Source organism: Lynx rufus, unplaced genomic scaffold (genome assembly GCF_022079265.1).
Source record: "Lynx rufus isolate CCGP_SWC_20201006 ecotype Redwood Valley unplaced genomic scaffold, mLynRuf1.p SCAF_2, whole genome shotgun sequence".
Lineage (NCBI taxonomy): Eukaryota > Metazoa > Chordata > Mammalia > Carnivora > Felidae > Lynx > Lynx rufus.
This window is the reverse complement of record NW_025814834.1, coordinates 167727169-167755155: the sequence shown is the minus strand read 5'-3', so window position 1 is coordinate 167755155 and position 27987 is coordinate 167727169. Positions and strand designations below refer to the sequence as shown.

At 40.8% G+C, this 27987-nt stretch overlaps 1 protein-coding gene across 3 annotated transcripts in view; it reads left to right on the top strand.

Moving 5' to 3' along the window:
• PDE4B (phosphodiesterase 4B) overlaps window positions 1–22467 on the top strand; it is a 437163-nt gene extending 414696 nt beyond the window's left edge. For all 3 annotated transcript variants that reach the window (XM_047084729.1, XM_047084730.1, XM_047084731.1), the window contains 9 exons: window positions 4085–4178; window positions 10021–10199; window positions 11454–11552; window positions 11688–11852; window positions 13691–13790; window positions 15916–16070; window positions 16182–16304; window positions 17009–17191; window positions 20151–22467. In XM_047084729.1, the coding sequence (XP_046940685.1) occupies window positions 4085–4178; window positions 10021–10199; window positions 11454–11552; window positions 11688–11852; window positions 13691–13790; window positions 15916–16070; window positions 16182–16304; window positions 17009–17191; window positions 20151–20516 (1464 nt within the window). In that variant the 3' untranslated portion in view covers window positions 20517–22467. The remainder of the gene's footprint in view (window positions 1–4084; window positions 4179–10020; window positions 10200–11453; window positions 11553–11687; window positions 11853–13690; window positions 13791–15915; window positions 16071–16181; window positions 16305–17008; window positions 17192–20150) is intronic.
• Window positions 22468–27987: the final 5520 nt, after the last annotated feature.

Below are 27987 nucleotides of genomic sequence, written 5' to 3'. Positions count from 1 at the left end.
CACACAACTTGCTAAGTAGACAGGGAGATTCCAAGAGTCTTAGAGTATCAAACTCTGGAGGCATGAGAAATGCTTCTTTTCTGTTGCTGGTGACTTATTCTTACAGACTGAAGCATTTCCAATTTGGGTTGTTTTTCTCAGTAGTGTTGAGAGAGTTTTATTTTCTGGGAAATATCAGTTGCTGGTAAGTATCGTGTCCAGACTGTGGGAGGCTGCCACAGAACTTATCGTAGAATCATGACAGGTTCAGATTGAAAGGTTGAGGGCCGAAAACCATGCATCATTTTCATTTTATGTATGAGAGGTGAAGTGACTTCACAGGACTGTTAAGAGAGCTAAGAATGAAAGGATTTGTGTACTACATTGTGGCTGTCTCTGGCTCAACAGAAATAGCCTTCATATGGGAGTCTGACCCTGAAAACCCAACTAAGCCAAATTCTCCAACTGTCTCCTCGGCCTGCGTATCTCAAGCACAGTTCATATCCCGCTCCACTCCTCGGTGTGTTTCATCACACAGGCCAGCACAAACCATTATAATTGTCCTCTACCTTATTAGAATGTAAAAGATAGCCCTGTCTGCTCCTTGAAGGCCAGGTCTGCCTTTCTTAGTTTATACAGAGCCCAACATAAGTGGGCTCGTCATAAATGCTTTTTGATGAGAGCGATGATTGCCTTAGTCAGTGTGGTTGGGCCCTCCCTTATGGAGGAGGAAAACCACAGGTTGTTGCTAAGCAACATTTTAGGACTGGGTCAGCTTCTGACCCAGTGTGACCTCCATTTGCGTACTTCATCGAGTTAATGTGTTTTATGGTTACCTCAGGACGACTTTGTTTTTGGTGGCATTGGCCATCTCTAAGCATGAGAAGGAGGGAGGTGATATTCATCTCTCGCTTCTTCTGTAGCTTACTCCTTCCCTAAGCAATACAGGAAAGGTGAGGAGTTTGGCTTATTCTCAGCCCTGTAGCTGAGAGGCACTTCCCTGCCCTCACACTGAACCTGAATGACAGTATATCCCAACAGGATTTTGTGGCAATGGAAGGTCAAAGAAAGAGAGGAAGGAGAAAAGTTTTTCCCTTCTGAGACTTTTATTATTGAATTTCTACCTGCTTCTATATTCTGAGCTAAGGAGCCAATGTGACTAATAAAGAACCAGCCCCTCTCTGTCCAGACTGTTAACTGTTGTGGTTAACTCACATGCCTTACTTCATCTGACTATTTCTACTAGGATAGAAGTTCATTAAAAGCATTAAAAGGGGTTTCCCCCTCCCTTTTTTTTTTTTTTTTTTTTTTACTGCTTTATCTTTAATGCTTTGCCTGGTATGTTTTAGATGTTCAATAAATATTTATCTAATACATGATAAAATGGTTTTGTTTGATCTAGTACAAATGTGATTGACTCTAAAATCTTCCTAAGTATTTCACAGGCCAAAGGAACCAAACTGGGGATGGGGTATTTGAATGTTACATTTGGCTAAGTCCTATGCAGAGATATAGTTAAAGGAATCATCTGTCTATGTGCTTTTTTTCAAGATATTTTTACAGTGCTTCAAGTTAAGTTTCCTCCTTTGCCAGAACTTAGCTGCTTAATCAGAGCATAGAATCCTGCCTTTTCCAGCTTCTAAGTCTTTAGTGTAAGTGCCTGACTTTTGAGAAGTAAAAATGAGAGGCCATGATGACCAAGCAGGTATGTCTTAAAAAAATAAATAGCTTAGAACTTACACAATTCACCTGTCGTTCAAAACTGCATAGAGGTTCAGTAGCTAAAATGCACTGGCTGAGACCATTGACCCAGGGATCCCTGGTTATTGTTACTAACATATTGTATCGTGGGAAAACACACAAACGCAAGCAGGGCTCCCCAGAATTTCTTTGAGGACAAAGCGGAGTGCGGTGGGCCGGGAGGCAACAATGCTATGCTGCGTTGCCTTCAGCTAGAAAGGCTGGGTCTCCTGGGCACAGGCAGTGGCATGACAGGGGCTTGGATGCTTGAAGTGAAGCCATTGTTGGTGCAGGATGCTCATTTGAAAGGAGAATGCCTCACAGGAAAGAGAGCCAATTGCGTGTGGGGCTGTTGCCATGGTGCTTTGCTATTGCTTTAACATGCTGTACTTGAACTTCTGGGAGTCCAAGGGTGGGGTAACAGAGAGGAGGGAGAAGAAGGGGGGTGGGATGGGCCTGGGAAGCTCACTGCATTAGGGCTCTGGTCTTAGACTTTCCTCTAGCCTGTGCTGTCTAATGCTGACATGGGAAAGGGGGCGGAGGAGGAAGGGAGGGAGGGAGGGAGAGAGAGAGATTGAGAGAGTCTACAGGAAGGGAATGACTTTCTCAACATGTCCTAGATTGCTAGAATGAAATGAAAATTAATTTAACTCCTAGATATTTCTAACATGAATTTGAAGATGTTTAACACTAAAATACCAAAACAGCATAGTCATTCATAACCCAAAAAAATTCACCATGCCTGCAGCAAATGATAGCTTACGTTTCCTAACACATTCCAGATCCTAGATTGAAAAGGTGAAATGTGTTTAATTCATTTGTCGAATGCAATCTAATATGCATATTAGTGAGCTGATGCAGTGGAGAAAATGGCATTCTGCAAATGATTTTTTAAATGAAGTGCGTTAATTCTATTCCTGTTTGATTGTGAAAGAAGGCTAAATGCATCTGCACACACTGTTGGTGTGCAAAAAATCCTCCAAAAAGCTAGCTTTTAAAAAAGTACTTGTGTTCTGAAAGCCTAGTCTGAAGACAGCCACAGTTCTAACCTGTTCTCAGTTTTTAAAAAATGTTTAGGAAGTAAATGAGTCCAGTGCACCATCACTTTGAAAACGTTAGAGTGGCTGAGTGCAGAGGGCGGTCTCTGCAGTGGAGAGAGGGTTAAGAACACCTAGTTGAAATGGGGGAGGGTAGGGACTTCGGATTTACTTAAATATTCATGGGGCTTCCTCCATTTTAATCTTCTCCTTTTTAAAAGATGGCTGTGTTTCCCAGTCTGGCAACCCCACAGGAAAGAAGAATTGCTCCTTCCTTGCAGAGTTCAGCTGAGCAGGACTAATCTAGAGTGGAAACCCCTTCGGCCACCAGGACTATTCATAATTCATAAGGGCTGCAAACCAGCCAGCTGAATACATTTAGACAGGCTCTTGCTCCTTCGTGCAATTCCTGATTTCATTACTCTCTCTGCCAGGAAAGAAGCAGCGAGCGTAGGCTTCTTGTAAGAATGGAGTGTGAAGATGGGCTTTGTTTGGATTAGGAAATGCCCTAAATTTTGGAGACTTTTGTCTTTTATAAGCTTTGATTATTTTACCACTGAACCTGCAAGGCTTTCCCCATCCTTTCTCGGGACTGCTCTCTCAGAACAGTGAATTCTTTCCAAGGGATTTGTGGATTGTGGCGAGGAGAGCTTTCCAAAATGCCTGAGGCAAACTATTTGTTATCTGTATCTTGGGGTTACATCAAGGTGGGTTAATTTGATTCTGTTATGTGTCTTTGATAGAATGTGAAACATTTACATCTGTACGCTTTCTGTGAAGTAGCAAACATCTGTAATGATTTCATTTGTGTTGTCACTGAGTCCACTGAGGCTGCTTAGTGTAAAATAACAGCATGTTATATTACATTGTATGTAAATAGACTGTGCTGTATTTTAATTCTATTCTCTTTATGCAGCTCTATTTGTAAAGGATGCATCTTTTTTTCCTCAGTTTTCTCCTAAACTTTTTACATATATCTCCTCTCACATGGTATTTTCGAGTTAATTTCCAATAAATAATATATTTTAAAAGTTGTTACATTTTCAAGTGAAATTATCATGACTTCTATTAAAATCCCTTTTCCTACGTTTGCGTCTTCAAAAGAAATCAGATGTTAATTCTAACAAATCTTAAGAAAACCTCTTTTCCCTAAGGTGACGTTGAAATGATTTCACATTAAGTAGGCTTTGTACTTTGCAGAAACAGTATCATTTATTTAATAATACCTGCTCCTCCAATCTCTTGGTTCTTAGTAAAGTTGAAAATATCTGAAGTGATCATTTGCTATTTTTTTAGGTGGTTAACACATTTTTCTTCTTCACACACAGTTCAAGAGAATGCTGAACCGGGAGCTGACACACCTCTCAGAGATGAGCCGATCAGGGAACCAGGTTTCTGAATACATTTCAAATACTTTCTTAGGTAAGATATTAACTGGGAAACCTGTTTCGTAATTGAGATTTTTCAGTATTAATCTCTGCAACCCATCAGTGACATCCCTGTGTGAGTCTGGAATGGGGTGAAGTTACAGAAAAAGCCATTTTCAGTAAGAACTAAGGACAACATTTAAGGTTAAAAAAAACTAGCAGAAAGATGTTACAAAGAGAAGAAAAGATTGAAAATACCCATCAAAGACAGAAGGTTATTATAGGCTAATTGTATTTCTGTGAACCTCAGGTCACCCCTTATCCACCCACCCCCTTCCATCATGGCCAAGACATCTGAAAGGTGGGGTGGGGGCGGGTGTTCAGTCATCTAAATCTGAGGGGCCACCCTATTGGCTCTTTTGACATGGTATTCTTTAAATTCTGCCTATAAGTGGGCTTTGAGCAAAAGATTTCCTCTTAGGTGGTTTGTAAGAGATGTGGTTGGAGAATCACTGTGTGGTGATTTGGCCCAGAGGAATAAGCTTTGGAAATAATTTGACTGTTGCTTTGCTGAGTTATTTCATAAAGATAAATGGGAAGAAAAGAATGTTCACATCTCTGAAAGATTTGGCTTTCTGCAAGCTGCATCCTTATCTTCCCAATCTGATGTTTTGATCTATTGTGCTCTGTTGTCACATTGCTGGTATTTAACTCATGACACTGACAGAAAAGATTTGCATCAAAGATCCTCAACTACTGTCAGGCATCCTGTGTGATACTAGGGATTTCTGAGCTCATGTTTAAAGCCATTCTATTGTATAGTGATACAGTGACCGTATTTGGATTATTTTTTTCTTTAATAAAGATATGTGGGATAGGCGAATCTGTCCTTCAAGGTAAATGGGTAGCATCTAGATTCTGATTCTGTTGACTTTCAAATACTGCTGAATTATGCTCCTTTACCGAACTCCACTATGCAGGGAAATGACCCATTCTTACAGCTGAACATCACACCTCCCTTCTTTTTGGCATAGCTACACATCATTAAATCCATGAACATTTGCTTTGGGGCCTTATGGAAACACACACCTCTTCTGGTTTTATTTAAAAAAAAAACAAAAACAAAAAAAAAAAAACCAACCCAGTCCTGTTTCTCTAATGCCAGAGCAGTTTCTGCTGTCAGCCAATCAATCTCTGATCAGCCCAGTGCAGAGCTCAAGGCAGTGCTCTGCAGCGGACGGGCAGAGGCACGATTAACAAGTGCTTTTCCAACTGTTTCCAGTATGTGGGTGCCTTCAGCACCTGGTTCTCTCCAGCTGCGGTTACAGCACTTTGGTCAAGGAACAAAGGAGAAGAATTTTCATATATCCTAGCACCAAGGAGACCTAGCATCTAACTGAACACAAAGTGCTATATACTGATCCTTTTCTTATGCATTAACCCCCTTCATTCCTTTGAAGACAGTCATCCTCCACTGTCCATTTCAAATGTGCTCTGCTCTGTGCAACACCCAATTACAGTCGTACAGGGACTGTACGTTGAGGAAAACCAATTCTCCAGGTTAATGACTATGGGAGAGAAGAAGAAAATCTTGATTAGTGCAAGAACTCATTTTTGTGCTCATAAACATTGCATTTTAAAATGCCAAAGCTGGGGTGCCTGGGTGGCTCTGTTGGTTAAGCATCCGACTTCGGCTCAAGTCATGATCTCATGATTTGTGAGTTCGAGCCCTGTGTCGGTCTGTCTCTGTGCTGACAGCTCAGAGGCTGCAGCCTGCTTTGGATTCTGTGTGTCTCCCTCTCTCTCTGTCCCTCCCCCGCTCACGCTCTGTCTCTGTCTCCCTCTCTCTCAAAAATAAATAAACATTAAAAAACTTAAAAAAAAAAATAGAATGCCAGGGCTTATCTGTCTTCTCAGAAGAGACTCTCAGGACTGGAATACGGCGGCATGAGCCCTTTGTCATCCGAGACTGTGCAGAAGCAGCTGTCTTACACTTGTAGTCCCTTTCACCATCAGCTTGCCAAGGAAGGCAAGAATTGTTTAGCATACTAATCTTTCTTATCATCGTAGGCTATTAAGTGAGAAAGCTGATAAGATATTAAAGATGAGCTCTCAGGATCAACATTGTGTGTCTCAAGAACAGGCAAAGGTCAACTCTCTCTTGAATATTTCATTTGCCATTTGGCACATCTGTTGAGGAAAACCAATTTTTGGCTTCTCATTAGTCCAAAAAATTAAATTTTCAAGAACAAGTTGTTGGGGAAGGTGTTAGAATCTCAATTCTTATAGACTCAGCCTTAGGAAGGTGTGTGTGTGTGTGTGTGTGTGTGTGTGCGCGCAAAGTAGACCTGATCGAACACACCAGACAGATTAAAATTTTAAATATTCTTGGGAAAATATAGGGAGAAAAAAATCAGTCATATAAACAAGGATACATTATTTGCCTCATCTTACAATGGGAGCACTGGAAGAGATGGCATCCAGATCCCTTCCAACTCTACCATTCCAGGACTGTGCTACAGACTGAGTCTTTCAGTTTTGTTAAGACATACCTGGCAATCTGGATTCTCTGTAATAGACTGTAGGCTTGCAATTTGACAATCCCGAAAAGCAAACAAACAAACCAGACTTGCTTCCAAACTGCAAATGCAAGACATGGAACTCTGAATCCTGTCTTGTGGGTGAATGTCCCTGGAGAAGAAGCATGAATGCATCTTTCTTTGTAAACTGTCAGATCCGCAAAGGACCCTCATGGCCTTGTCGTCCAATTCCCCCATTTTACTAGAGAGAAAGCGGGCTCAGAAGGGCAAAGGAACCTAGTCAAGATTACCTGGCTATTCTGTTCCTGAGCCAGAGCTAAGGCTTTGCCCTCTTGACTACCAGACCTAAATACCCTGTCACTTCTTTAACTAGGAAAGAAGGCTGTTAGGAACTCAGACCATCACGTTTAAGGGCATTTACATAATAAGTATATTCTTTTGGAGAAAAGTCTGTAGGAATCAAGATTGTTGGACCTAAAAAATAAAATATGTTTATTAATAGTTCCCAGTAATATAAGAGGGTCTTATCAGAGCACGGCAACCATCTTAGGAAAATATGAGAAGACCTTAGCGCTTTAAGTTAAAATTAAAGAGCATTATTACAGTAAGAGTCATTGAATGTTAAAATGCATCATCTGGGAAGGAGGGGATCCCTTACTCCAGTGATCTGTGAAACTTGTGCTGTTTCCATCTAAAGGATGGTGTCTAGATGGAGGAGTTGGAAGGCAGCAAAAGTCCATTTACCAACCAGGCACTTACTGATGCTTATAGGATCATGAGCTCCAGGTTGCTTGAAGAAGTGAGAGGAAGTGAAGCAGGACCTACAGGGAGGAAGCATAGGTAAAGCAAGATATCTAGATATGATATTATAATTTAGTAAATATTTTTACAAACAGAGAAAAGTCATTCTTTTAAATCCCCTACTGTGTCTCAAAGAGTAGAACATGGAATTTCAACGATGCAAGGAAAAGAATTTAGAAATTTTGCATGATTAAATGCTGTGCTCTAATAAGAAAAAACACCTCCAGTTATGCCATTAGCAGAGTTTTGACATGACCATTTTTTGCATGTTGTTTTTTTTTTTATTTGTTTTATGCTTATCCGCTATTTCTCCACTGTATTCTAACTGTTCTGTAAGTGTAAATTCACTGTGTTTATGGCGATTCTTTAAGTCTGTATTTCAGGTTATTTCTACATTACACCGGCTAAGCTTTTAACAGAGGAATTCAGAATAGGAATAGGGAAGCCTGTCAGTTGTCCCAGTGCCTGTACAGGGAAACACCCATTAGTGTCAAGTTGGTGCTATCTGTGAATAATGACTTTCTTCTTTATTGTAATGTTCCAGACACAGTAGTGGTTCAGCTCAATTACTGGCTGCTGCAAGGAATCTTTAGTTAACACAGGGGAAAGCTGCTGGTCCCACTAGAGCTTTTTACATCTGCAGCAGCATAGGGGAATCTAACAGTCTCTTTAATCAGACATGAGAAATGGCAAAGCACTGTCGTCGGGAAAGGCACGGGCTATTGTGGCCTTTCGTTCTAGCAAGAAGTAGTAATTATTAGGAGTGAAGTGACGGAGAGAAAAGTAATGTCAAGAATAATATGATATATAGTGGGTTTTTTGCCAGAGATTGTGAGACCAGAAAGAAATTTGTAACAGGAACCCCAGGGCCTGGGTTCCATGTATGCTATTAAGTCACTGTGTCTGGAACTGAGTAATTGCAAAATAAATATCTGTTGAATAAATTGCCCTTTGAGCTTGGGCAGATTGCTGACTTCATCTGAAAAGTGAGGGTGTGGGATTATTATTGGTTCCCAAACCTGGCTCTGATCGTCAGTGTCACTTAGGAAGCCTTTTTAAAAATACTAATTCAGTAGGACTGGGTGGGGCTCATATTTTTCTAAAGTTCCCTGGGTGCTTCTGATGCTGAACCAGGATGGAAACCCCTAAACCAACTGAAATGACCACTAAAATTCTTGCCTAGGCAAAAGTCATAGACAGATGAGTCTAGGAGCTTCTGGCACCTGAAGATAATAAGGGGACACTAGGGACAGAGAATACCTCTGCTCCCGGTGTTGATGCGTCCATGGCACTGCTTCTGTCTCCCTGTGCTTGCTTTGCTTTGATGAGTTGTCCACGGGGCCCTGGAAGCAGGCAGAGGTCTCTGGGGAAAACATGTGACTATGCCATCATCTTGCAAGAGTTGAAAGCAAATAGTCTGGGTCCCAGCATGCCATCTGGAACCATGTCATTTTCAAATAGAGAAGTTGTCTTTGTCCTCATTTTTACTGTAACAAGCAGAGATGGATGCAGGACCTTGGGAAAGCTGCATTAACTCTTTCAGCCACAGGGTGTCATTTAGTTCAATGAAGTAGCTGTTGAAGCAATTTAATAAATTACTGCCTCAGTGCACACACAAGCATCCCTGTGGCCTGAAAGAATTTGTGCATTTTTTGGGAGTACTCAGGATAAAGGCCCCTGTGAAGTGAAATGGAATATTCAGTTGCTGATACTTTTAATAGCATGAAATAGAGGAAAGAACCTCTATAGGAAGGTAGATGTTTTCGTCGCTAATCCTTCCTCTGCTATTACCTTGTCGTAGCAGAATTTTTTTTTAATGATTAAATGAGGTCAGCATAAATATTTAACAAGCATAAATATTTTAATAAATCTAATGTCTGTTATAAACGAGAGGCATTGTTTATTATTAATTAGTAGAATGAATACAAATAAAGCATGAAGTAAAACTGATATAGTTTTCCTCTAAACCTCAAATGGTGGTGTAATAAGCCAATGTTTAACGTATTTATTTGAAGATTATAAACCATTTGTTTACCTCACTTATATACTGCTCATCTATGCTGAAATGATGTCATATCCAGTTCAAGTTGTGTGGGTTTTTTAAATTAAAAAAATTAATACAAATATAATCAAATGAGCAGAACATAAAGTTTTTATGCACCTGAGTTTGGCTGCATGAACCTTTTCTATTATACAAACATGTAAGTTATTTACTTAAAAAATTGACATATAAATATTGATGACCTCCCTTGAAAATATAGAAGTATAATTCTAAATTACACTACAAATAGAAGGCATGGGATTGAGTCCTGCCTCTGCCACTGCTCAATTTATTTAGCTCCTCTAGGCCTCAGTTTTCTTAGCAATAAAATGGAGCAAAAAATTCTCCTATTTTCCCCATCCACCTGACGGATTGTCCTGGAGATCAAGTGAGATAATATATGGCAGTCCTTTATAAGATGTAAAATCCATTACAGGACATTAGAAGTTATTTTGCATATTGCAGTGGGTTCTCATTGGCACACGTGGGCTGAAAACTGTTTCCCTTTGTTGCAGACAAGCAGAATGATGTGGAGATTCCATCACCCACCCAGAAGGACAGAGAGAAAAAGAAAAAGCAACAGCTCATGACGCAGATAAGCGGAGTGAAAAAACTGATGCACAGTTCAAGCTTAAACAATACAAGCATCTCACGCTTTGGAGTCAACACAGAAAATGAAGATCATCTGGCCAAGGTATGCATGACCTGGGGGTGTATGTAGTTCTCTGCTCTCCAGCAGGCGGCTGCCCAAAACTATCTACTAGAAAATAGCAGTGATCATGTTGGCTTTGTTATTAAATTGGATGATAAGAAGGCTGGTGTGGCCTCTTTGTCCATTGCTGGGCACCTAATTCAAGACCCTTTTTCTACAACAAAGGACCTTTTATTTTTTTAATTCTGAACTGGATTTGTAAATGGAAGTTCCTCATGAATGAGAATCCTACCTAAGACACACAGGGAGAATCCATAGGGAGGCTGCAGACAGGATTGAATTGTCCCAGAGGACAGATCCAGGACTATATGCCAAGGACTAGTTGAAGTATCTGCACTGATTGGTAGAGCCAGAGAAGAAATGAGAAAGATTGATAGCACTGACTCAGAGCCCAAACCCCACTGTGGAGGAAGGCACAGAAAGAATTCACCCGTCCCCCAGTGGGGCGCCTAAGGTGACCCCAAGCTCATCTTGGCCTTGTGACACTAGGCGATGACCTTGCTGTGAGCAAACAGACATTCAGTGAGACTTTCTGAGAGATACCATTATTGATCTCACATTGGGGCAAGCCCCTGGGGAGAGCCTGGATCCCTTATTCCGGGCAAGAATTCAGAATGGAATAAATTACTCCTTTAATCATAATCTTGGAATAATCCCACAACACAGGACTGAATAATGTTTCTCCCAGGTCTATGTGTAGCCCAAGAGCTCTAAAATGGAATAACCCGCAGTTGGCGTTTTTCATGACCTTTTACGTTAAAGCCGGGTTAACTTCTGCACATTCTAGCAGCTGACTCTCCTGTACCTGGCCCTTTGTGATAATAACCAAAGGGCAAAGCAGTTCCCCTGAGATCGTTTTTTAGCTGTTACTAATGGGCCAGTGATCAGTGAAGAGGAGAGACAGGGAAATGGAGCCAGAGGGACTTCTAGCCACTTGCAGCTACCTCTGAATACAGCTTGGTTGAGGACTGATGTGGCAAATACAGGTCAACAACTAAATCTGTAAATTAGACACACACTGTCCTTTTTCTGAAAAAATATACAGAAACATGTAACTAAAATGTAGAGGGCACCCAACCTCCTAGGCCATTCCATCTTCAAATCTTCATGCAACAAGAATACTCTAAATAGACACTCTAAAGACTTAGCCAACCATTGTCCAAAAACTAAATAAAAATAATGACATATGCTGATAAAACTGTACTTATTCCTAAATTCCTCTAATTTTGATTATAGGAGCTGGAAGATCTGAACAAATGGGGCCTTAACATCTTCAATGTGGCTGGATATTCACACAATAGGCCCCTCACATGCATCATGTATGCCATATTCCAGGTAAGTAAAAAGGAGAGAGTATTGCTTATTCAATTAGATGGCTCTTAATGATTTTTTTTCCATCCCAGTTTACTTTGACTTTTCTTCATTTTTGGACATCCACTTATTTATTTTCTAATCCATTTTACTACATAGGAAAGAGACCTCCTAAAGACATTCAAAATCTCATCTGATACATTTGTAACCTACATGATGACTTTAGAAGACCATTACCATTCTGATGTGGCGTATCATAACAGCCTACATGCTGCTGATGTAGCCCAGTCAACCCATGTTCTTCTTTCTACGCCAGCATTAGATGTGAGTAGTTGTGATCTGTTTTGCATAACTGCCCATCCTCTTTAAAATACAAGCTATCCAACATGTAATATATTTACAGAAATAATTGCACCTGCTTGAACTGGTTCTTTATTATGTATAACATCTATTAATTGGGTTACTAATAACAACGAAAGGCATTTCTACTCTGCTTCCCAATATCAGCGTAACCCTCTCTTTACATCTCTCACAACTGAAAAATTATTTAATTGTTAAGCAATTAACAGGGTGCTTTATTTTTTATTGTATCTCCAGTATCTGATAAGTGTCCAGTTCATCATCTAGTATGTAGTATATCCCCAATATGCATGTACTGATCTGAATTGCCCACACCATCCCAAGCACCGTGAGAGATAACACAGAAATATAATATAAAATGTCCTACATTGTTCCTGTTAGGTATAAGCATCCACAGACATATCCTCCTAAGAATTCATAAAGGCAATTCTATGAGCTTTTTGAAGAAAAAGTAACTGAATATCTAGAAATAAGGATTTAATAATGCTGAAGCAAAGAGTACCAGTGTTCCTTTTTGCTAGACATCTTGCTAGACAGTGGCTGTGGCTCCTTTCTTTGTAGATTAATGCATTTTCATACCCCAACATTAGCAGCAATGTGCCCAGCAGGCCATGATCTTCCTTGACAAACAGCAATGGTAGTCAGATACCTCTAAACTGTGCAGGCTCAATGCAGGAGGGGACTTGCCAACCCCTGTCCAGCCCTACCTACCTTGACAGATTCGGTTTGGAAGGTGAAGAAAGATTAAACTGACTACAAGTCTATTGCTTGGGTTCCATATTTCCTGAGAAAAGAAATCCAAGAAAACTTGAGGAAGTGACATAGAGCTAAGATTGTTTTATCCCCTAAAGGAGAGAAACAGTATTATTTTTATGTTCTATATAAATGATAGGATTATAGAGTGGGCCAACACGGTTTATCAACTACCCACTGTTATTGATAGGATACCTATTGTGTAGCCAGAAATTGACCACAGGGACCACACATGTTTCGAGAAGGAAGAGCTCAGTGGGTCTTTGAGCAATTAGTCTTCATGGAAGAGGTGGAAGCTGAGCTGGCATTTGCAGGATCAGAAGATTTAAGTAATCACAGAGGATGAGGAAAGATATTTCAGCCAGAGCAAGACCATTTAGTCAGAAGGAACATATACCTGCACAAATCGTAGGTTTAAATTATTGTGTACAAGTCAGGGCGGAGGAGGCTTCAAAACATGGCATGAAGGAGTAGAGCAGTGGGGCATTCAGTTTTACTTCTTAAAATGTTCTCAGATCTTGTCCGTAGTAAACAATTACTGGATAAGAATTGAAGGAACGGATGGAAGAATGAGTGAATATATGAAAGCTTCTGATCTCACTACAAATTTAGCTTTGGGAAATAACTTATTGCCAATCTTATGAGTTTAGAATTTAGCCTTTCTTCTGTAAGTTACTGAGCCTGAAAACATGAAGGTTGTTATATGTCAGAGCAGAGCCAGTCTGACTTGCTTCTTTGACTTCTGTGTGCTTGTGTTACATAAGCACCATTCTGCCCTACCACTTAGCCAAGAAACAAACATCAGACCCCATCTGAAGCATGGTGCTAAGGCCTTCCTACAGGCTTGATGTGGGTATGGGCTTCAGCCATTTTTCCTTTCACATGATGATGGATAGAATCTACATTTATTTAATGTATTGAGACATTACATAAGTCAGCAGACAGTCCTTCTCCCAGCAAGAGTGAAATGCATACTTTAATATGAAGCTGAATAAGCAGGATACAGGCCAATGGGATACGGAGTTAAATGTGCTCGTTTCGCTCTGCAGGCTGTCTTCACAGATTTGGAAATTCTGGCCGCCATTTTTGCAGCTGCTATCCATGATGTTGATCACCCTGGAGTCTCCAACCAGTTTCTCATCAACACAAGTGAGTTCACTACTAGAACAGTCACTTGAGATGATTGTATGATTCATGGCTTCATTTTTCCCCCTAATGTTTTCATTATGGATGACAATAAGGGTAATAATGAGGTAATCCTCCATTCCACTCAAGCCAGTCAGACCTTTCCTGGGTACTGTGTCCAGTCCGGCAACACAATTTTTGAGCTGCGTGGAGAACTTGGAAAGGGTCAGAGGGGAGCCATAAAAAGTACCCAACATTTGGAAAATACAATACGTGAGGAAAGAGTAACAGATGTGGAATTATTCAGTAAGGACAAGGAAAGGCTTGGGGATAATGTGATAATGATTTTCAGTGTTATGCAGGGCTCTCACATAGAATATGGTGACCCACTAGCGTCCCTCTCTACTGAGGAAGCAGGCCCAAATATTGTGTCTGAGCATGGGAACCTCTAAACAGAAATAAAACTAAAAGGAAGCACTGGAATGCTTGGTTTGTAGTAGTGAAGATGACCTCAGTGACATTTAAGGCTGGTCCAGCCTTAGGACCTCAAGCTGTACTCAGTGCTTTTGTCATGCTGAAAATACTTAGTATCCATGGCAGTGAAAATCCATGAATTTGGGGCACTTGGGTGGATTGGTCGGTTAAGTGTCCAACTCTTGATTTCAGCTCAGGTCATGATCTCACGGTTCATGAGATCGAGCCCCACGTAGGGCTCTGTGCTGACAGTGCAGTGCCTGCTTGGGATTCTCTCTCCCTCTCTCTCTGCCCCTCCCCTGCTCATGCTTGAACCCTCTCTCAAAATAAATAAATCCTAAAAAATAAAATAAAATCCATGAATTTTCTCAGCTAGCGCACTGTTTCTAAATGCTAAAAATGCAAGTACTTTTTCTTCTGAGAATATTGGTTATCTAGTTGTGGTCATAATTAACATCAAGTGTTGATGGTTTTATAGGAATGTTTGAGCTACTTACTATGTAAGAATCTCTGTCCTACTTTATCAGAATATCTGGATAATCTAGGTGTAGGGTAGATTCCTTATTTAACCTTGTTCTTCTACTGAAAGAATATAAACTTTGGGCAACTACTTGGCTGCTGGATTGTATCAGCTGGCATAATGTGGTGTCACAAATCAAACCATATACAGGCCAGTTAGCTTCACACAGAAAAGTGGTCTTTCTGTTACAGCTACCTACAACACTAGAGCCCACAAAGCCAGTTTGCAGATCTGGGATTGATCACAGGGTGAACAGGGCAGAAATGCTAAAATGACCTCATATATCCTACCGTCCATTCTGAGACTGTAAGGCAAAGCACACAGTTAAAGCAATGGTATATGAGTGACCACATCTGCAATTAGGAACCTATTGCCATCACTTGGCTATTATTCTTTATTAAGAGAAAATGTTCCTTTCAGAATTTGTTGACCATATTCTCCAGTGCAGACCAGGTCTCTGCCTAATGAAAGATGTCTATGACTCTTCTGCATGAAAGGCAGGCTGGAAGCTATAGTTTAGGTATGCAGATCTTGCCATTTCTGAGATATAGGGCCAGAGGACAGAAAATCTGACATCAAAATTGTTCTTAAAAATTATTAATGTTTTGTTACCATGTTTGTAGAAAGTTCCAAAAAGGCTAAATTATTTGGATAAAACAAAATTCCACACTCACACTATTAACATCTTTGAAAATCAAAAACTCACAATTGACAGAACTGGGGAACCTACAAGAAAGTGAGATAGTTTGAAAATCCTAATGCATTTGATAAAGTTTAGTAGCATTTTCAGTTTATTCTTTTCCAAAGCAAAAAAGTGTGTGAAGACATAAAGGAAACTACAAACTGAGATAAAAATATGCCCTTACCTAATGTTGAATTCTTCATCTGGAGTGAAGAAGGAGAAAAAGAATTTTAAAATACCATGAATTTTAGTCAAAGAGAAAGCTTACGCACCAGTATCTATGACAAGCATGATTTGCTTGGGAACGGGCTACTACCTTTTGGAGGAGGAAACTGTGTCTCTGATGAGAAATGACATGTGAATCTTGGTTCCTAACATTTGGAGAGAACTAAATCTGATTTCACACTGAAGTAATGCCAACATTGGAATTATACCCCTTTGTTCTTAAGTCATCCTTTTTCCTTGTTTATTAGATTCAGAACTTGCTTTGATGTATAATGATGAATCTGTGTTGGAAAACCATCACCTTGCCGTGGGTTTCAAACTGCTGCAAGAAGAACACTGTGATATCTTCCAGAATCTCACCAAGAAGCAACGCCAGACACTCAGGAAAATGGTTATCGACATGGTAAGACTTCCTTTCTACATCCCTCACTTACTTTTCCCTGCCAAGGACAAGAAACTCCATTCTCTTCAATGAACTGAGTTTATTGAGAGTTTCATTTTATTTCTACCCTAGGTGTTAGCAACTGATATGTCCAAACATATGAGCCTGCTGGCAGACCTGAAAACAATGGTGGAAACAAAGAAAGTTACAAGTTCAGGTGTTCTTCTCCTGGACAACTACACGGATCGTATACAGGTATTTGATGAAAGCCTTTGATTTAACACAAAGCCAAACCAAACTAAATTAAACAATTAAAAAATGAAACCAAACGTCAGTTCAGTTAGTCGCATATCTGGTTATTATTGCAACTTGGACTTACTTTAAGAACAAGGAAAATGGACATTCAAGCGTATCCTCTAATTATGAAGAAAAACATAACGCTATTTATTGAATTTCTTAGTTCTAAAAATAAATGGCAAAATTCATTTGTAATAGGGGATACGTGACTGCTGGGCCCAAAAGCTCGTGTTTGGATATAAATCCCATTGACTTGAAGATTGTTAGGTCTGTTTTGATTATACAAACTGCCATCAGCTGGTCTCTTTCCACAAGTGGAAAATATGAAGACATCTACTTTTGAGTAATTCTTCGCATTTTTTCCAAACTGGGGAAGGGAAATGATGGCAGCATTTGACCTCTAATGTCCCTTCCAGTTTTTACATTCAATGACTATCAGTCTGAGAAGACACACATTTTCCCTTTCGGGACTCCTGTGATGGTAAATAACCAAGTCTGGCCAGCACCATTGTAGGACTGCTTTTTTGGTGTACTCACCACAATTATAAGGCAACTACAGTGTTCTTGGGTTGGGTACCAAGTGTACTAGTACAAGAGGAACGAGATGTTCTGGTAGTATTTACACCTGATTTTCCGGGATTTCTAAAACTTGATGATTTCAGGTCCTTCGCAACATGGTACACTGTGCAGACCTAAGCAACCCCACCAAGTCCTTGGAATTATATCGGCAGTGGACAGACCGCATCATGGAGGAGTTCTTCCAGCAGGGAGACAAAGAGCGGGAGAGGGGAATGGAGATTAGCCCAATGTGTGATAAGCACACAGCTTCTGTGGAAAAATCCCAGGTAACTAATATGCAATTTTCGAAGTTTCTGTGAGCTCTGCAGATTGTAGAACTGGAAGGTTCTATCAAATTCCTGAAGCTATAAGGAAGCAACTACCCAGTTAGTTCCATTTTGCTCGTGACTCATTTGCCTTCTCCATTATACTCAGTTTCACAGGGTGGAAACAAAGCAGTCCTCAGAAACCCGTCAAAGTGTGGTCTGTGTATCCTCAAGCAGTTTAGGGAGTTGTCTATGACCTGAACTCAGAGCTACTCAGAGCTACTACCTCCCCACACCCATCTCTCCAGATTTCTCTTACCGCTATCCTTATCCAAGAGCTCTACCCTTTATCCTTGCTTCCCCCACCCTGGGTCTGCTGGCCCTCCATAATCAAGTGCACTGCCAAGTGTGGATTTCATTCCACACACCTCTTCCACCTCACAGTCGACGCCCTGTCCTGTGTCCCCTTCCAAGGTTGCTTCTCCACATCTGAGAACATGTTGACATCTTCTGATCATGTCTAGAGCTACAGATTCCCTATGTGCTGAGGACTAGGGACAATATGCTGGAGTCTAGAGGATGCAGAAATGCCTCAGATACCTCTAGCTGCAGAGTATATAGCACTAGAAGTATCGATATCCCCACAAAGGCTTCAGGACCTGCTGAAATGTTGTGTTTTTCAGAGCAACAATGACCTGAGCAAGGTAGTCATGATTGAGAATAGGTCTATAGGCTATTCAAGGTCTTTATCACAAAAACATTAGGAGGGCTTTTTGTTAGTGTGTATCCTCTTTCTCCACTATCTGCCACCCCCCAATTTACACATACTTGTAATATCGATGCAGAGTTCCCTTGTAATTATTATTTTGCTGTTTCTTAAAGAAACCCAGTCAAATGAGTTTAATATCTGTGAACGTGCTCTAAAAGGCTAATATACTCTAAAAATGCACGGTAATATTAACTTATCAGGGCCAATTCAAATCCCCTAAAGCCTTAATTAGAATAATGAATTAATTAACTAGAATAATGCCTGTTTATTATCAACAGTGGTGTTTTATATTTTTATGGTGTTCTATGTGATTTTCTACACATTTCCCCCTACGTGGTCCTATTTGAACCTCCAAACAGCTTTGTGAGATAGAGCAGCTATTTTCCCAGTGTATCAGGTGGAGAAGCTATCCCCTGGCTCATTTCACCAGCTCTTTAGTGACCCAGCTACCCTCCACCCAGAGCTCTTTACTCTCCATCACTGTAGACAAGTCTCCCTGTTGCCATGACATCAAGGCCCACTCTGGTGTTTCCCGCAGATGAGCTCTAGCAAGCATTGTCTGAGTAGTCTGGCAATAAAGCCCTTGACTAGGTGCTCTTAGGATTTGTAGAGCTCTCTCTGACCCAGGGCCTAGGAAATAAGTGGCTAGAAGCTAGCTTTCAAAAAAAGTGCCAATCATTTAGCAGAAGCAAAACAAATGAAGAAAGGAAATGACCGCACTGCATTTAGCTGATTCCATTTTCTCCATTGCCTTGAGCTTATTTTTTCAGGTCCCTGGAAAACACCTTGAAAATAGTCTCTAAAATTCATTAAATACAAATAATGAAGTAAAAGGGAGGAAAAGGGAGTGAGTGGAAGCAAGAGAAATAACTGAATCATCTGCACACAAGTTCACGTAACTAATGCAGATCAGAGATGTCCCAACTTTGGTGTGAGTTATGTTAAGATTAGGGAAGCACCAGGGAGAAGGAGGAGATAGGTCGATAGATAGATGATAGATAATGATAGATAGGTAGTTAGATAGATAGATAAAAGTTGATAGATATAAATAATAGGTACATATAGATACAAAAGAGTCACATAGGAACTTTGATCTATGAGATGATTTACCAAAAAACAGAATGCTGTTAAAGGAAAGGTTTCCAGTAGTGTGGAAAGATAGCTATATCATGTCCCATGGGCACGTAGAAGTTGCTCTTGCTCATTTACCTCGGAATCTGGACCCAGCATCTCTCCAGTTCCCCAGACCAGGACAGGGGAATTCCATTCCCTCATTCAACTTGTGCCTATTCTTTCTCACAACCTGCCCCCACCCCCAGTGTTTCCTGTTTGTCCGACAATGGAGAGGTCAGCATAAGGCCACTGAGCCAGCTCATGCAGGATGCATAGCCCCTGTGTAAACCATAACAGAGCCATAGCCTCATATTTATTCACAGGAACACTAGCAAAGGAACTGCTTAATTGTTTTTATTTTCCCTCCTTTCTCCTGATGGAAGTGACTATACCCTGTGGGATCTAAGACAATTGGAGACATGTCCACAGAGGGGATCTTTGTTTGTTTAGGGTCTTGAACTATCTTCAGATGTTTTACTATACTCGTCTACAAACAAGAGCCTTCCACTCTGAGAAATTTCAGAGTAGTCAGGGGCTGTCTCCCCTTCCTTTTGGAATAACGGCATATTTTAAATTTATCAGGAAAAGAATGTCGAGTCAGAACTCATTAGACCTGGAGCTTCCTTCTTTGTGGAATGACTCACAGAATCCAAGTAGTGACAAAGTCATTCCCAGTCAGGGTTACATCCAGACTTCTTATCTGGCACACGTGAAAGGAAAAGTAGTCAGTTATAGTGAGATGAACACAGGCTCTGGGATCAGACAAAACTGGGCCTAAGTTCCAGCTCCACTGCTTAAGCTAAGTTCCAGCTCCTCCAGGCTCTGTGATCTCTGACAAGATATTTCATCTCAATGAGTGCTAGTTTCCTCCTTTGTAAACTGCGGGTAACAGTACTTCCTCTGTGGACTTAAGAGCGATAACTTGGATATTAGATCCAGGGGAGGGTGTATCATGTAGTATATACTGAAATACAGAATCCATTATTATTGATCCCCCTTGGGTTGTTGTGGCTCTTTCTTTACCTAGAAACCAAGATAGTTTGTTAGGTTTTCAAGAGTCCATCCCAATAACTGGGGTGTAACTTTATTTTCTTCCAGGTTGGTTTCATTGACTACATTGTCCATCCACTCTGGGAGACCTGGGCAGATCTGGTGCAGCCTGATGCCCAGGACATTCTGGACACGTTAGAAGATAATAGGAACTGGTATCAGAGCATGATACCGCAGAGTCCCTCCCCACCACTGGACGAGCAGAACAGAGACTGTCAGGGTCTGATGGAGAAGTTTCAATTTGAACTGACCCTTGAAGAGGAGGATTCCGAAGGCCCTGAAAAAGAGGGAGAGGGTCACGACTATTTCAGCAGCACAAAGACACTTTGCGTGATTGATCCTGAACATAGGGATTCACTAGGAGGGACTGATGTAGACATTGTGACAGAAGACAAGTCCCCTATCAACACATAATTGCCTTCTCCGTGTGGAGATGAACATTCCACCTTTGACAAGCATGCCAGCTGTATGGTAGGGCCAGCCCATCACGGGGGCCTGGGCCTGCACGGGACAAGGGCCATGTGGCCTTCCCAGTTACTTGAGTTTGGAGCCAGAATGCGAGACCATGAAGCAGATAGCAGTTCAGAAAATTCCACGGCTGACTTGCCTTGCCTGCAAGCTTAGTGGAGAGCTGAAGCTTTATCTGGTACTGGAGGCCAAGATCAGATCCTGAGTAAATGGCTTGAAAATAGAAGACACAAAACTGAGAGATTTTTCTGCACTAAGTTTTGGGAATCTGTCCCCTCTAGTGACTGAACTGACTGATTAATAACTTCATTTATAAATCTGCTCACCTGTCCCCTTGTCTGCCAACCTGTGTGCCTTTTTTGTAAAACATTTTCATGTCTTTAAAATGCCTGTTGAATACCTAGGGTTTAGTATCAACTTCTACACAGATAAGCGTTCAAAGTGGACATAAACTTTTTTGACTCTTTCTGGGAAAAAAAAAAAAAAAGGAAAGCAAATGGTCTTCCTTCTTTCTTGGGCAATATCTTTCACTTTCCTACAGTTACTTTTGCAAATAGAAAGGACACGCTTCTAACCACATTCTACTTCCTTCCCTTATTGTCCCATCCAGCTTGACGGTTGCCCGTATAACTTATCTCTGTTTGCCTGCTTACAGCAGTATTTTTTTCTCCTCTTAGAACTTCACTTCTTGTGCTGCAAACAGAATAAAGTGAGCAAACTAAGAGGTAGGAAAGGGTAATTGTGTTGTTCACAGTAACAGTCTGTGTAAAATTCAGCTCCATTAGGCAGCGCACCATGTTGTGTCCTGAACCCCTGGGCCGCTGGGTGCTGCACGGTCCCCATCCTATCCCCTCCCCCCATCAGTCTCCACCCAGTTACCCTGTTTTCAATTGGATGCTGCCGTCTTTCTCTTGCACTGCCTTCTGCGCTAACACCTCCATTTCTGTTTATAACAGTATATTTATTACTTAATGTATATAATGTAATGTTTTGTAAGTTATTAATTTATATATCTAACATTGCCTGCCAATGGTGGTGTTACATTTGTGTAGAAAACTCTGCCTAAGAGTTGCGACTTTTCTTGTCACGTTTTTGTATTGTGTATTATATAACCTGGACATCGCTTAAGAGAGACATACGACCCCTTCCCCAGTGAGGACATTCGTGGGCTTTTATTCAGAAGGTCTGCCCTCTTCCCCATCTGAGTTGCTAATACTGCACAACCCCTTTGTGAACCAGTTTTGGAAACAGGATTCTCACATTAGATACCAAATGGTTTATACTGAGCTTTTACTTTTGTATAGTTTGATAGGGGTAGGGGGCAATGGGATGTAGTTTTCACCCATGTTCTATCCAAATCTGTGTATGCATGAATTGGGTTATAACTGGGTTCTACTATAATTGTGGCTTTGGTTTAAACAGTAACACTACATTTGCTCGCAGGTGGTTCTTCTGAGTGTTCCCAAACTACTGACTTTGAAAGCCTCTTGCCTGCCATTAAGCAGGAATGTCATGTTCCCATTAATTACAAAAAAACAATAAAACAATGTGAATTTTATAATAAAATGTGAACTGATGTAGTAAATTATGCAAATGTGAAGCTTCCGATAACACTTGTTAGGCCTCATACTGACTTCAGTCTCCGTGTGTAAAATATATTTCATGCTTTCAGTTCAGCATTGTAACTCACTAGTTAAAGAAATGGCACAAACGTGCATGACCGATGGGTTTGTATGTCTATGAACACTGCATTATTTCAGGTGGACGTTTTATTGTTTTCAAAAGTTTCTCACAATGTATGTTATAATAGTATTATTATTATTATATATTGTGCTCAAATGCATTCGTAAGAGACTTTTATATGAAAGTGAATAAACAAAAGCATGATTAGATTAGACTATAGGCCCAATTATTTTGTGGTTAGTTCTGACCTATTAAAAACAGATCTTTTTTTCTCTTCTCTCCTACCATACCTCACGAAGAAAACCAACTACTTTGCCTGGCCAACCCCGCAACTGAAGTTTCAGAATCTGTGTCCAAAAAGTCCCCTAGCTTGGAACGTTTCACGTTTTCTTAGCAAATATCCATGCAGCTCAATGATGCGGGAAGGGAGGTGGTAAAGAAAACAAACAAAACCACTTTAAGAATCTGAAGAGTTTAATCCACTAGATGAATAAAGGGACTCTCCAGCTTGGCTGGGTCCTCCAGAAAAATGAATCATGGAACCAGAGAACATTAGCTTCATGTCATCAGATGGTCCCACTGATTCATTTGACAAAGAATCCGAGGTCCAAAGAGTCATCTTCAAGCACCATTGACAGCGTACTGGTTGACTCTCAGTGGTCTTTTCGACCATTCATGTAGTCTCCTATTGATCATATGGTTATGTTTTTCTTTATGGAAAGAGCTATATAAATAGCATAGGCAAAAATACATAAACACTTTGTTGAAATTTTAAAATCAGCTTTAAAAAAATTTTACCCTGGGATGCCTGGGTGGCTCAGTTGGTTAAGCGTCTGACTTCGGCCTAGGTCATGATCTCATGGCTTGTGGGTTAAGCCCTGTGTCCAGCTCTGTGCTAACAGCTCAGAGCCTGGAGCCTGCTTCGGATTCTGTGTCTCCTTCTCTCTCTGCCCCTCCCCTTGTCATGCCCCCACCCGTCTTTCAAAAATAAATAAACATTTAAAAAATTTATCCTAAGAAGTGTGTGTGTGTGTGTGTGGTAAGGAAGGCCACAAATAGGAATCAGTGGATAACGCATAATATTTTAACCACAGGGAACTGGCTTGTGAACAAGTAAATGGATCTGTCTAGAAGCATTCCACTCAATAACCTGAAATTAGTGAATTTCTTTACAAAGACAAGACACGCCAACATTGCAGAACCAGTCTGCCAGGTTGCAGAGCTAATGTGCATAGCATTTAGCTACCATCCCTGATTTCTGATTCCATCGCCATCATCTCTGAGCTCTTACAGATTAAGTGACAAAGTGAATCGGTTAGCATAGTCACAGGTGTGACTTTTATAATGTTTATAGCTATAAATATTTATAAATACGCACAGGCATGTTTTCTACAGAGAAATGGGTTTTAATCCTTGCTGTAAATGAGAATCACTTGGGGAATACTTTTTTTTTTTTTTTTTTTTTTTTTTTACTATTAATGTTTGGACCTCACCCACACTCCCAGATTCTGTTTGAACTGGTCTTGAGTACAGCCTGGGCACCAGATTTTTCTGATTTTCCCAGGTAATCATAATATGCAATCTAAGTAGAGAGCCACTGCTCCTGAAGAGAGGGCCATGCTTGTGGCTAAAGCTTTTTGTGAGTCTGTTCAAGGTGCTATAATAAAGCACCACAGACTGGGTGAATGAAAACAGAAGTTTATTTCTCACAGTTCTGGAGGCTGGTCCAAGATTAAGGTGCCAGCATAGTTAGGTTCTGGGAAGGGCCCCCTTCCTGCATCATAGCCGCTACCTTCTTGCTGTGTCCTCACTTGATAGAGAGGGCTACAGATCTCTCTGGACCCTTTTATTATCATAAGGGCACTAATCCCATCCATGGGCCCCACCCTCATGACTTAAGCACCTCCCAAAGTCCTCACCTCCTAATACCATCATCTTTGGGAGTTAGGATTTCAACAGATAAATTTGGGGGGAGGGGCAGACACAAACGTCCAGGCCATAGCAACTTTCTTTGACTGCAACTATCTTCAGATACTGTGCATCCACCATGGCCAGATGCCAGGTCAGGTACATAGATGAGACCAGGCATCAGAGATGAGTAACACAGAGCTCTACATTCCAGGAGCTTGCAGTCGGCTATGTTGCTCACCATCTGCCGTGCGGAACACAAAATCATAATTATGTTCTCAGGAAAACCACAATGAAGATAAATCTAAAAGAAAGTTAATCATCTGGTTCTAGAACATAGATAATAAATGTAACCATTCTCTTATCTATGATGGCATATCAGTGTTCCTGATTGCAGGGAGCAACTGCGAAGCAGAAATTACTATGGCATCTTTGCCAAGGCTGAGGGTGATACCTTAGTACTTACCAAAATGTGTAGGCCAATTTATAGAGTCAGGAACTGTCAGAGTTCCACAGCATGGCCTTCCCTTGGTATTTTCCCACAGGCTTATTGTGACATGTGTTGGAAGTCATGGAAATTCTCAGTCCACTGAAGGAAGCCTAATGGAGTTCAAGTGAAAAAGGGTGGTTTATTTCATGGATTCTGGAGCCAAGTGACCTGGGTTTAAATCCTAACTCCTCCATTTACTAGCCACACAATCTTAGACAAGTCACCTACTCTCTGGGTTTCAGTAAAATGGGGATTATTCATTTGTCAGGTGGGGGGTAATAATTCCAGGACTTTCCCACCATTCCATTGCTACTTCTCTGAGTGCATGTCTTAGTTATTGATCAAATCAATGATCATGAGCCTTAAAACCTGTGAAATCAAGGTAAGGCAGGAAGGCTGGCAAATTCCCTTTCTAAACCCAACATTAATGCATCCTGTACCCCTTAAAAAGGATTCATCAAGCTGGTTATCTCCCACATTCTTCAAGATTCACATCAGGTACCCTCCTACAGGAAGCTTCTTTGATCCCTAAGGTTGGAATAAGGACTCTTGGGATGCAGAAGCTCCTAGAACATCCTGTGCTTTACCTGTGTAATTAGCTGTGTAACATTGAGCAAGTCACTTAACCCTCCCGTGCCTTAGCTTTATCATCTATAAAATAAAGATAAGAATAATACCTAGATTATAGTGGGTTATGCAAGAATTACATGAGTTGATGTACATAAAAATCTGAAATATTATAATTATGAAAACCTAACGCTACTAAAGTCAAGATTTTCTCTTTTCCAAAAGACTGTAACTCAATGAAGTCAAAAGCTGGAGCTTATTCCCTGTTAAATTTCCAGCGTCCAATCCAATATCTGAAACAAATATGCTTTTGTCAAACTGTACTGAATCAAATGGTTTTATGCAAGGGTAAAATGCAACCTCATGCTTTTCAAACCAAAAAATAAGGTGTTGGTCTCTGACTCCTGGAATGATAAAGCCATATAATTTCCTCAGAGATCATCTGGTCTACCCTTTTACTTTTATAAATAAACTGAGGCTTAGAGATGGCCAGTGACCCACCTGAGATCAGTGTATTAATGTTGTAGAGCCTCAGTAAACAAGTACTGCAAACCAGGGATCTTAAACAATGGAAATTTGTTGTCTCACAGTTCTGCAGGCTAGAAGTCCAAGGTTATGGTGGTGTCAGGGTCAATTCATTCTGAGAGCTATGAAAGACAATCTGTGTATGCCTCTCCCCTCACTTCTAGTAACTGGGGGAATCTGACATTCTTGGCTTGTAGATGCTGCACCCTAATCTCGGCCTTCATGTTTACATGGTGTTCTCTGTGTTTATGTGCCTGCACCCAAATTCCCCCTTTTTATAAGGACACCAGTCATAATGGGTTAAGGGCCCGCCCTACTCTGATATGACTTCATTTTAACTCATTATATCTAGAACGACCCTGTTTCCAAATAAAGTCACATTCTGAGGTACTGGGGGTTAGGACTCCAACATGTAAATCTGAGGGGGGGATATAATTCAACTCATAACACACAGTCACTCACCAGTTTCCCTAATTTGTTGTCTTTTGGCAACATCATGGGGTTTGGGAGCCTTAGACACCCATTCAACTTCTCTGCACCTCAAACTTCTCTCTAAAATCAGAGGAAGAGACTACATGTCTGAACAGGTACTACCTAGCTATAAAAAGTTTAATGCTAAAAAAACTGTTTAATGCTTTATACCAAGGAATTTTTGTTTTCTTAAGGTCTTTTTGAGTTCTTCAAACGTATTAATTACTTAATTATCAATTATTTCCTTGGTGTAGCTAGATGCCACATGGAGAAGAGAAAGCAGGACCTTGGGGTAGTAGGAAAAACGTAGCCCAGGGGTTAAAAGCTTAGGCTCTGAAGGTGAACAGATCCCAGTTCAAATTCCTGCTCTTCCCCTTCCTAGCTGTGTAACCTGGGACAAACACTTAACCTCTTTAAGCCATAGTTCCTTCCTCATTAAAATGAGGAAAATAATAATAACCCTTTTGTGAGATTTCTGTAAAGACTAGTGAACGATGCATAAAGCAGTGTCAGCCATTATACTCAGATACCAGTTAAGGCTTCATTCTTTCCACAAATATTGATAAAGTGAAAATTATGTGCCAGATACTGTGTGATGAGCAAAATACACAAAATCCCTGCCCTTAGAAAGTTTGTATTTTTTAGTGAGGCAGGAAAACCCAAAGAAACAAGAAGAGAAATACTACAGTATCAGGTTGTGTGATATGTTGCCGCAGGGTGGGTAAGTGACAGTGGTTTGAGAACAATGGCTCTGGAATTCCACAGCCCAGGTTGGAATCCCAGCCTCACGCCTTGTTAATGGCACAGACCAGGGTACAGCAAATACAAAGTGTGCCTGTCAACTTCAAAGAACAGCAAGAAGGCCAGGAAAGGGAGAAGAGTAGGAAATAAAATTGGCAGCCAGGTCACAGAGAAGTGTTAGGCTCTTATAAGGACCTCTCAAAGTCCTCGGAAGGTTTTGAGCATGGGATTGATAGGATCAGATCTGTATTTCTAAAAACTTACTGAGACCCATTAGAGGGCTACTGCTATCATCCTCTGAAGTGTCAGGAACTTGATAAGATTAGCCGTGGTAGGAGTGGTTGAGACTTGGAAGAAGGATATATTTTCAAGGCAGAGCCAACAGGACTTGCTGATGGATTTGAAAATGGAAGTCCAGGAAAAGGAGTGAGAAAGATCCCAAAGGTGTAGCCTGGGCAATCCAGTTAATGGTGGGAACATTTCCTGCAATGGGAACATTAGAAGGGGAACAGATTTTGGTGGGTTGGAGGTGCTTTTTGGTTATCCATGTGGAGATGCTGTGGAGGCAATTAGGTGTATGAGTCTGAAGTTCAAGGAAGAGGTCATTAAAGTCCTAAAGTTATCAGTGAATAGGCTCCCTATTTAACTTATCCATGTGGACTGTTTCACCCCAAATCAATCCTGACCCAAAATATGGCCACTTCACAAGGTTCCTCGAGAAGTATGCCCATACCAAGAATTTTGTGATTTTACAGAATTTTATAGAAACAGCAGTTGGGTCTGGGGAGGGCACGCTCAACAACACACTGCTTTCTGGACTGTCCAGCTGCCTCATTCCCTCTTCTCCTTCCACTCTGTCCTTTAACCCACTGAAACTCCCTCTCAGGAGCAAAAGCAGTTATTTTTCCTGGCTGTTGCACCACTGTTAGCATTCATCTTTTGTTGATGGGGCATGATTTGGAGGACTCTCCCTTCAAAACCAAAGAGCTTCTCAATATGTTCTTTGTGCATTATATACATTGCTCTCCCAAG